This window comes from Lucilia sericata, unplaced genomic scaffold (assembly GCF_015586225.1).
Source record: "Lucilia sericata isolate MDLA Ls3-8-SP2 unplaced genomic scaffold, ASM1558622v1 Contig000850F_arrow, whole genome shotgun sequence".
Taxonomy (NCBI): Eukaryota; Metazoa; Arthropoda; class Insecta; order Diptera; family Calliphoridae; genus Lucilia; species Lucilia sericata.
In genome coordinates this window covers 62,894-75,000 of record NW_023994842.1, presented here as the reverse complement: position 1 = coordinate 75,000, position 12,107 = coordinate 62,894, and the positions used below count along the sequence as shown (strand labels likewise).

Genomic DNA, 12,107 nt, shown 5'->3' with positions numbered 1-12,107 from the left:
TACATGATTGTGGAATTCAAAAAATGATCTTCGTTCTTTTGACGATCCTCATAAAAGTACGTGAACGATAGCGCTAAATTACTCCATTTTAAATTTCCCTTAAAGTATTTAACTTTAACATTTACTACAGCACACACATGTTTATTCCTAGATCTTGTAAAATATTTCCAAAAAAAAGCTGCAAAATCTATTTAGAAATAATTCCTTGGCACAAGATCCTTTAAGGAATTTACATGCATAATTAATTTGCGGTTGCTGATAAAACCTAAAATTAAAGAAGAACGACATGCTGCCTAAATAAAAATGCATAAAAATTAAAATATGTTTCTAGTTTTGAACAATAAATTCGAGTAGTTAATGAGTATGCAACACAAATGCAAACGAGTAAGAGGAATATTATGGCAGCTGTTTGATACTGTTGGCAGACTGACTGCATCTCTGCTGTCTTCCTTCGTTCGCTCTTTTCTTCTTTGTAGAAGTGTAAGTATTGATGTGTTGCTGATTTTAATCGTACCTTCATATTGTTGTTGTTGTAATTATTCTTATTTTTAAAAGCGAAACAGAGCAGATTGTCCTTTCAGAAAAGGAGAACAAACAACCACAACAACAAACACACATATAGAAGAGCAAAAAAAGGTTCAGTGCCAAGAAAACTATAAGTGTGCCAAAGGTAGAGAAGAACAAAGACAAAAAACAACAACAAATAATGAGACTGATGAAAAAAAAGGATACGAATTTAAGATGAAATGATGCATATGTGTTGAAATGTTTAAATATTTGCCAAAGGAAACGGAAAACGGAAGTAAATTTTGGGGTATAAAGTTAATAAGATATTTCGTTTTTTTTTCTATTAAAAATTTAATGAAAAATATTACAAAAACGTTGTTTAAACAAATTTAAATAAACTGATGGACATGTCCAGTTGTTTAAATAATAAAAAAAAATTAAATATTAAAATAACAAGTCATTCTCAAGCAATCCCCACAATTTCCTTTGTGGGGATTGAAACAAAATACATATGTAGCAATTTTATAAAATTCTAGAGTAAATTTTTACCGAAATATTGCTAATTTTTAATTTCCCTTTAAAAAAAAAGTCAAAAAGCTTAATTCCCAAACTGGGTATTAAAAATCCCATTATGGGGAAATGTAATAAAACTATAATTTCTTATAATTGAAGTGTATAATATCATCTATTTATTCCAAATTTTCAATTTCCTGTTAAAATTTTTCAAAATACTAAATTCCCAAATTGGGTATTTTAAATCTCCTTATTAGAAAATGTAATAAAATTACAATTTTGTACAATATTTAATTTCCTTCGAAAATTTAAAAAAAAAACTAAATTCCCAAATTGGGTATTAAAAATCCCATTATTAGAAATTGAAATAAAAATTGAAATAAAATAATTAAATTGTATCATTTCATCTAATAATTACAAATTTTTAATTTCCCGTTAAAATTTTTCAAAATACTAAATTCCCAAATTGGATATTGTAAATTTCCTTTCTAGGAATTACAATATAATTGCAATTTTGTGAACTTCAAGGATTAAATTTGCCCAAATATTAGAAATTTGTAATTTCCTTTTAAAAATTTTCAAAAAATAAATTCCCAAATTGGGTAACGAAAATCCCCTAATTGTGAATTTAAATAATACTACAATTTTATATAATTAAAGTTTGTAAATTCATTCAAATTTTAAAATTTGCGTTAAAATAATTCAAAATTCTAAATTCCCAATTTGGGTCTTTTAAATCTCCTTTCTAGGAATCGAGTATTAAAAATCGAATTTTGGGAATTTAAGAAAACTAGCGATTTTATATATATTAATATCATAAATTCATCTAAATATTAAAAACTTTTAATCTTTTTGTTAAAAAATAAAACTCCTAAAAACAGAATTCCTAATTTGGGTATTAAAAATCCCATTTTGTGAATTTCATAAAAATAGTGATTTTATATAATTAAACTACATAAATGCATCTAAAAATAAATAACTAGAATTTTTTTTTTATTAAAAAATAAATCTAACTGTGTTCCCAAATTGGGTATTAAAGATCCCCACTTTGGGAATTTTAAATAAAGGAATATTTTCATCTAGTTTAAATGTATAAATTTATCTAAACATTTAAAATTATTAATTTTAGATTAAAAATATATAAAAAGTAAATTCCCAAAATGGGTATTAAAAAATCCCATTTTGGGAATTAAAATAAATAAGTGTTTTATGTTACTAGACCGCTTATATTGATGGACATAATACAAATTTGTTATTTTTTAGTAAAAACGAATTAAAAATCTAAATTCCTAAATTGGGTATTGAAAATGCCCATTTTGGGAATTTAATAAAAAAATTGATTTTATATAATTAAAACTATTCTTTTAATAAAATGGTTTAACTTTTTGATATATTATATGAATTCCTTAATTAGGTATTAAAAATGTCCATTTCGGGGAAGTGAATTTTTTGAGAAATTTTGAATTTTTAGTGAAAAATTTAAACCACAGTATGAATTAATGTACATTTTTGATAAAAGTTTGAGTTTTCGGTTTAAAGTATTTTTAGTTGTTTTTCTGAAAACCACAAAATATAATTGAAAATTGTGTAGAAGAACAATATAGTGCTAATAAATTAAAATAGAAGATCAGAGATTAATAATACGACTTAAAGCTCTTCAAAAAATCTAGGTAAATATTATGAAAAATTCTTTGAAATCAGATTTAGAAAAGATTATAAAAAATTATTTGGTAAAAAGGGGATGATATATGAACTATTTCTTATCAAATTTATTAAAGCATTGGATACGTCAATACTTTTCTAAACTCTTTTCAAGATGATCGTGACAAATTTAAATTTTCAAAAATAAAAACATCTTTAAAATTTACCAAAAAAAAAATCCGATAGTAAAATTAAACAAAAAAACTCGAAAAAGAACAACAAGTATATAAAACCAAATAAATAATGAGGGAATTAAATGTTAAACACACGTCTGCTAGACACACGTCCAGTGTTTAATCAGAATGAAATGCATGTGTGTGTGTGTGTCATTGGTTAGAGTTGAAAAACCATGTTAAGTATAGAAAATTTCATATTGAATGTTGTTGTTATTTGATGATTGTGTCGTTTAATATTTAAACACGAAACCCTTTTTGCTTACTTTTTTATCAGTGTCTGTGTAGACATTGGCATTTAAATTTACACCTGGATATTGGTTTGTTTTTTGCGAAACACTTTAAAAGGACAAATAAAACAACAAAATGCTTACATTCGATATTCGGTCTTTAGTTTTATAAGCAAACAAATAAACTGAAATTAAAACAGATGGAATGATGGGGGTAAACATGAAATATTATCAAAGTAGAGTAAAATTTGCGTTGTAAATGAAATGAACAGCAATGTGTTGAAAAAAGCCAATATTGTCAAGGTTTTTGAATTATTTCTCATTTGTCACATTTAAAGCGACAGGGCGATAACTATCGTAAAGGCTTCGAGAACATCGGTAGAGAAGCTTCATCACCAATTCTAACTAAATTCGCAATAAACAAATTTAATTCCCCTACAGGAATCTGACTAAGACACTTTACAGTAGAGGGATATAACTTTCATTCGACTGATTTAGCTGATAAATTTAAAATCTTAAAGCGTGAAAACTGTCCGATAGAAATGCTTTACAAGTTTTTATTTAGAATATCCAGGTAGATGCATATTTGTAATCGAAAATCCCCATATAGTCAAGCAAGATCATTTAGTTCAAAGTGTCCTGAGCGTGCGGTAGTGATCCATAAATGAGAGTTTAGTAATCATGTTTGTAATCATAAGAACAGATCATGGCTGATCGGTAACATTTAGAGTTTTAATGAGTTCTCTTAAATGATCTATCTATCTATCTATCTATCTATCTATCTATCTATCTATCTATCTATCTATCTATCTATCTATCTATCTATCTATCTATCTATCTATCTATCTATCTATCTATCTATCGACCTGTCTATCTATCTATCTATCTATCTATCTATCTATCTATCTATCTATCTATCTATCTATCTATCTATCTATCTATCTATCTATCTATCTATCTATCTATCTATCTATCTATCTATCTATCTATCTATCTATCTATCTATCTATCTATCTATCTATCTATCTATCTATCTATCTATCTATCTATCTATCTATCTATCCATCCATCTATCTATCGATCTATCTATCTATCTATCTATCTATCTATCTATCTATCTATCTATCTATCTATCTATCTATCTATCTATCTATCTATCTATCTATCTATCTATCTATCTATCTATCTATCTTAATCGTGAACAAATTCAGTGAATGTAAACACAGTCGCTTAACGTTCCAATTGTAATCGATCTGTAAAATGTACAATTTTCGGTGGTAGTTTTCAGTAGATGCCTGTGCATATCAACACTATATCTTGGCTAGCAGACTGCTGTTCGTCTAAAACTAGTCTGAAGCTGGTTGATGGTTTTGTTGCTGGCTGCATATGCATTTTGGCACATTGATATTGAAATTATTCATAATTTTTTATTGTTGTTAACATATTGTAGTTGTAGATGGGCTTTTGTTTAAGAAAAAACTCTTTTTTTGTCATTATTTTTCTCTTTTTGCATCAGGCATCAATCGGAAAGGATGCATGAATGCAAAAATATAAAGAATAATATGTAGTTTTTGTTTTTAGATCCTTTCCAAAAAAAAAAAAGAATAAAACATATTAATTGTGACCGTGTGTTGGTTGCATATGCATTCAAAGATGATGAACAAACAAATGTTTTAGTTAAAATTTTTATAATTTAGTGGTTTCATTTTAGAGAGTGGAATGACTGATATTAACAGCTGTCCCGGAGGCTAGCACAGGATGCTGTTGCTGTTTGCTATTGAGGAACAAGTACAGGATATGAATGAATATGAATATGCATGCATTCATATTCTTATTTTAAAGACATTTAAATTTAAAATATATTTTAAGAAATTATTATTATTTGAAATAAACTAAAACTTTTGTTCATTAACATTTGATTTCCCAATAAAAACGGATGATTATGATGAGTTCAAAATATTTTTTGGCAACTTTTTTTTTTTGTTAAAACAAATGCCATCTGCGTTTATGTCTGGCTTAAAACTCCAACTACTTTTTAATATTGTGCTCTTTAATAGGGACTTTTAATAACATTTGTTCAACACAACAATTATTTGCACATAATATGCATTTAATTAACAATATAGTTTATCTTTCTTTTTTCTTAATTTTTACCTGTTTTATATAAAAATTTCTTTTGGGGAGCGTTTTTCGAAAAAAATTGGCATACGAGTGTAACATATGTTTTAAATCCAAACGACAACGACTGCGTTTATTTTTAATACAAATGATGTTATAATTTTTCCTTCATAATTTTTGGGGAGTTGTCTATAAATATGATCAAAATGTCTTTCTTAATATTACAAAACATTCGTCGTCTGCAAAGTTTTTTTAATTTTGTTGAGTTTCTAAATATAAATTAAAATTCATATCCGCGCGCAAGCGCATCCTTGTTGCAGTGTGTTCGTCATCAGCTGCTTGCCCTGGTAATACATGAAATTTGATCAGTGTTACAGTTTTATCATCTGCAGTTTACACTTCTTAAATTTTGATGTTAATGTAAATAAGAAAAGAAGATTTATAAATTTGTTGGCATTTTATGGAAAAATATTTTTAGTTTTAATTGCAGCAGTTTTCATTTATTTTTTTGCAATTTTCTGGAAGAATTTGTTGCTGCACGGATGGCTCTAAACTGGGACACAAATCAGGTCTGGCGAAAACTCCGAAGCTGAAACAGAGGTTAACATATTGTACGATATCCAGAATTTTTATACAAGAACGTGTTGGACTATAACCGAATACTGTCCCCCAGTCCAATCGGGGATAGTCGCCACTTAGGTATTTGTATAAAAGAGAGGATAATCTGAGAAATTTTCTAGTCTATAGTCTAGTCTATAGTCTAGTCTATAGTCTAGTCTATAGTCTAGTCTATAGTCTAGTCTATAGTCTAGTCTATAGTCTAGTCTATAGTCTAGTCTATAGTCTAGTCTATAGTCTAGTCTATAGTCTAGTCTATAGTCTAGTCTATAGTCTAGTCTATAGTCTAGTCTATAGTCTAGTCTATAGTCTAGTCTATAGTCTAGTCTATAGTCTAGTCTATAGTCTAGTCTATAGTCTAGTCTATAGTCTAGTCTATAGTCTAGTCTATAGTCTAGTCTATAGTCTAGTCTATAGTCTAGTCTATAGTCTAGTCTATAGTCTAGTCTATAGTCTAGTCTATAGTCTAGTCTATAGTCTAGTCTATAGTCTAGTCTATAGTCTAGTCTATAGTCTAGTCTATAGTCTAGTCTATAGTCTAGTCTATAGTCTAGTCTATAGTCTAGTCTATAGTCTAGTCTATAGTCTAGTCTATAGTCTAGTCTATAGTCTAGTCTATAGTCTAGTCTATAGTCTAGTCTATAGTCTAGTCTATAGTCTAGTCTATAGTCTAGTCTATAGTCTAGTCTATAGTCTAGTCTATAGTCTAGTCTATAGTCTAGTCTATAGTCTAGTCTATAGTCTAGTCTATAGTCTAGTCTATAGTCTAGTCTATAGTCTAGTCTATAGTCTAGTCTATAGTCTAGTCTATAGTCTAGTCTATAGTCTAGTCTATAGTCTAGTCTATAGTCTAGTCTATAGTCTAGTCTATAGTCTAGTCTATAGTCTAGTCTATAGTCTAGTCTATAGTCTAGTCTATAGTCTAGTCTATAGTCTAGTCTATAGTCTAGTCTATAGTCTAGTCTATAGTCTAGTCTATAGTCTAGTCTATAGTCTAGTCTATAGTCTAGTCTATAGTCTAGACTATAGTCTAGTCTATACTATAGACTATAGTCTAGTCTATAGACTAGTCTATAGACTAGTCTAGTCTATAGTCTAGTCTATGTCTAGTCTAGTCTAGTCTATAGTCTAGTCTATAGTCTAATCTATAGTCTAGTCTATAGTCTAGTCTATAGTCTAGTCTATAGTCTAGTCTATAGTCTAGTCTATAGTCTAGTCTATAGTCTAGTCTATAGTCTAGTCTATAGTCTAGTCTATAGTCTAGTCTATAGTCTAGTCTATAGTCTATAGTCTATAGTCTAGTCTATAGTCTAGTCTATAGTCTAGTCTATAGTCTAGTCTATAGTCTAGTCTATAGTCTAGTCTATAGTCTAGTCTATAGTCTAGTCTATAGTCTAGTCTATAGTCTAGTCTATAGTCTAGTCTATAGTCTAGTCTATAGTCTAGTCTATAGTCTAGTCTATAGTCTAGTCTATAGTCTAGTCTATAGTCTATTTAATAAACGATTTATAAATCAAATTTCGTATGAAAATTTTGTTTTATAAAACTTTTATAAAATAAAATATTGTTTATAACAAGGGGGTTAATATTAAAACATTTCTGTATTCAGTTGTTTATTTGTATAAAACTTTATAATTTATTGATTTGTCATTAAAAATCCCGATAAATCCCCGTAATAAAGACAATCAAAAATGTTAACAAAAGAACACTTGTTAAACCAAAATCTCAGAGCCTTTATATAAAACAAAGCAGAAAGTACCTGTTACAATTAAAATGAAGATAAAAAACGAAAAAGTGACTTCTATATAAAATAAATTTGAAATTAAAAAAATCTAGTTTTAAAATCCGAGAGGACAATTGGAAAATACACAACAAAAATGTAATAAATTAAACAAAGGACTTTAACTAAAACTAGTAAAAATGAGCTGAACTAGAGGGTGTTTAGAGTAAAAGAAAAACCCAATAAGTATTTTTAGAAATCAGGGTGTTTTACGAACAATTAAATAGAAAAAATATTTTAACAAAATTTTACAGGTAAAATAAAATAAACGTGTAATATTAACCTTGGACAGGTAAGAATTTTTCGAAAAATTTAAAACAAATGTCCAAAACGAACAATGTCTATGGTCATTGTTTGTACGAAAAAGAATTTGTTTAAATGCTAACATAGCATCTGATTCTGTTTTGAGTACGAGTATTTTGGAAAATCATATTTAGTGTGTGTTTTTCGGGGGAATGTACGTTAAATGGTTAGGATTTTTTACACACACACACACACACACACACACACACACACACACATGTATGTGAGTTCAAACACTTTACAGCAACATTATTGCGCCGTTAGGTTTTTCTTTATAAAGAAACATTTTCTTTTTTCTCTAAATAAAGGAACCATGTGTTTTCTTATCCTTCAATTATTTACCATACAGGGTTGTTTGTTAGCAAATGTATTGGTATTTGCCAAAGCATATCCTTAAAGATCAATATCATATCTCCTCCATGCTTATTTAGTTAACGTTTTTGTCTTTTAAGGCAAAGGAAACATCATTGTCAGCTGAAGAGTCAAATTGTAATAAAAGCGTTAGGCGTTAGCGTTTTCGTTTTTGTTGAAAATAAAATTTGATAATAAAAAATAATCAAATTGTAACAAGAATATTCCAAAAATATATTCCTGAAACTTCTCTATTTTATAAATATTTTTAAATATTTTACAAAAAATGGACGTGACAGCTTCCTTACAAATTAGTCATAATTTATGAAATAACAGCGATAATGTTAAAGCAACCGATTCGAAATGTTTGAGAAATTAAATCAGTACTTAAAATCATTTGTATATAAGAAAAGGAACAGATCAGTTTAGTGGGCGTGTCATCTTTCATAAAAAGTAAATATTTATTTTGAATATCTGCAGCCCATGCATTATAATTACATTCATAGTAAAATATATTTAGAATTTATTTTAGAATAATCGTTTTTAATTTATATATGCAGTAGGTCAGATCTGTAAAGTGGGCGTGGCTTTTCTCCTATACATAAAACAAAATTAAATTATTTAATATTTGGAGACCATGTGCTATAACTAGTTTCCTAATAAAATATATTATGTATTTTAATGAAAAAATCTAAAAAAATTATAATTTTTTCCGAGATTTTAAATCTAAAATTTTCAAACAAAAAGTGGGCGTGACAACTCATTAATAATTAACTCATAAATTATCGTTTAAATGCGAATTTATTCATGTGAATGTCTAAAAATTGTATAGAAATAATTTCATTATAATCGTTTGTAATTTACTTATGAGGGGATCAAATCAGTAAAGTGGGCGTGGCATCTTTCAAATTAAAAAAATATTTATTATCGAATATCTACGAAATTATTAAAGTAATCGACTCGTAATTCTACAGAAATAATTTCAGCATAATGATAAGTAATTTACATAAGAAAAGAGAAACTTATTAGTTCCGTGGGCGTGGCTACTCTCATATAAATAAAGAAAAACTGAATTATTGAATAACTAAAGCTCATCCGGTATCAATAGTTTTCTAATAAAATGTTTTCAGTATAAAAAAACAAGAAAATTTAGAAATATTTACAGATTTAAAGTCTAAAAACACCATTCATTACTTTTGTCGCCTGTCGCGCCGTCACAATTGTAACTCTTAGGCAACAACTGTTTACGAGTTCAATAAAATCTACAAGGAAGAAGAAAACATTTTGTCACTATTGATTTTAAGGAAAAAAATCAAATAATATATTTGTTATTGTTTTTTGTTCTGCTAGAAACCACAATTCCTTATATTTATTTTGTTTTTGTGTTTTTCCTAAACACCCAATTCTATACCTGGATCTCATAGAAAATCATATGTTCAAATTTCATATGTCAAAAACTATATATTTACTTTGCTATATACCAAGCTGCTATTTTAAAGATATTTCCCAAAAAGAAAAATCTTATTAAAACTCTCAAGTACTGTGTGTGTGACGCAATTTTGAAAATTGAAAGAATTCATTATAAACGCTGTTTGTAAGTAGAAGGAGCATGAAGAGAAATAATCAGCATATGTTTCATTTATTCTAATTATGAATTTTTAATTTATTTTAATGTTTTAGCATCTTTAGGTTTTACAAACAAAATTCATTTTTAGGATTATCTTTAAACAAATGTTGTATTTTTAAGCATTAATAGATAATTGTGTCATATGTATGTAGAAATTAAATGTTTATCTTGAAAATGATTTGTTATTATTTAAAACTTTGTTAAAATAAATATTAAAAATGGATTTCACATTAAACTATGTTAAACCAAAATTTAACTAAAAATTAATTATTTTCAAATTCATAGAAAAACTGAATAAATCAGAATTTCTATGATTATTATTAAAAATTTTTTTAAAACGAGTATTTTTGTGAAAACCCGTTATTTTTATGAAAAACACGAAATTTTTACTAGTATTTTTCTGAAAAATATTTTTTTTATTAAAAACTGGTATTTTTGTGAAAAAAAGGTTTTGTGTAAAATTAAACAGTATTTTTCTGAAACTTTTTTTAAAGATGTGTATAAAATAAAGCAAATAAATAAGTTGAAATGATAAAAAACAGTATTTTTTATTTGTGTAAACCAGTATTTTTGTGAAAAACTGTTATTTTTGTGAAAAAAACAGTATTTAAAAAAAAAACGGTATTTTGTGAAAAAACAGTATTTTTATTAAAAACTGGTTTTAGTAAAAAAAAAAGTATTTTTATTAAAAACTGGTTTTAGTAAAAAAAAGTATTTTTATTAAAAACTGGTTTTAGTAAAAAAAAGTATTTTTATTAAAAACTGGTTTTAGTAAAAAACAGTATATTGTGGAAAACCAGTATTTTTGGAAAAAAATAATATTTTTATAAAAAACCGGTAAATTTGTGAGATAAGAGTTTTGCGCAAAATAAGTATTTGTTAATTAGTACTTCTTTGTAAAAACAGTATTTTTAAAAAATGCTAAAAACTGAATTTTTGTAAAATTATAAAAATGGAAATTATGATTAAAAACCAATATTTTTATGAAAATATGTCAAATATCCGAAATTCTGTTAATTAAAAACCTCTATTTTTATTTTTTCATAAAAGACGGTATTTTTATGAAAACCAGCATATTGCTGAAAATATTTTTTTAACTGTATTTCTTTGACTGAACTTAATATTTTTTTAATTTTATTTAAATAAAAATAAAACCTTAAGTTTTTTACTCCATTCCCTTATAAGGGTTAATAAAATCACCAGAAATCTGGCAACACCCTAAAATATTTTAAAGCAGTAAAGAAAAATTTTCTCACGGTACAAAAACAACAAACCCGACAAACATTTTTACAACTGCATTAACCACCCACCCAATTATAATGAAAAAAGTGCATGCCTGATGGGATATGCATGTTGAAAAAATGCAAAAAAATCGCTATGCCGCAAATTATATTAATTAAACAATAAATTACAGGGAAAACCCTACAGCAATTGATTAACTTTCCAACAAAATAACCCAAAGTTTTTTATCTTTGTAACTTTATCACAAAATTACACAGCCAATAAAGAAAAATGAATGAAAATAATGTAATACGAAAAAAAACTTACCAATTTTACTTGCCGACTGACCCATGTTCACACGGATTTTTTCTTTACTTTTTTTATATAAAACCTATTTTATTTTTTATTTAAAACTTAATAACTAATTTGACACTTTTAGATCATAGCAAACTTTAGCACTTTATTTTGTACAATATATATATTATTTGTATTATATTTCAATTTTTTTAATAACATTTAATATTAATTTGTTTAGCATTTTTTATCTGCTTTTGTTGAAGAAAGCTGAAGTAAATTAAATTACACATGCACGACTTTATTCAAAACACACACAAAAAAACTTGACATTTCTTATAGGAATTTCGTGAGGAGACACAAAGAGACCAAGCAAATTATGAGAATTTTAGTGTGAGGGAGAGTAAAGAAAAAAGTGTTGCCAGATGAAGGATTTTTGCTTAATTTAATCTTGTAGATGTTAAAAAATAAGCAAAAACTTTATATTTTTAAAAGAAATTACTGATTTTCTTTTGTTTAATACAAAAAATGTAAAGATTTGGAGGGATTTTTAAATAAACAATTTAAAATTTACCATCAAATATACTTTAATAACAAACCTTTCTCTTTAAAACATTATTAGAGGTAAGGCAGTGTTTTATAAACATAATGATAATACTGTGAAAGCCGGT

General features: G+C 26.7%; 1 protein-coding gene across 1 annotated transcript in view; it reads right to left on the bottom strand.

Moving 5' to 3' along the window:
• LOC119608568 (protein neuralized) overlaps positions 1-11,755 on the bottom strand; it is a 30,844-nt gene extending 19,089 nt beyond the window's left edge. The window contains exon 1 of the mRNA XM_037963033.1: positions 11,470-11,755. Coding sequence (XP_037818961.1) covers positions 11,470-11,494 — 25 coding nt within the window. The 5' untranslated portion in view covers positions 11,495-11,755. The remainder of the gene's footprint in view (positions 1-11,469) is intronic.
• Between the last annotated feature and the right edge of the window lie 352 nt (positions 11,756-12,107).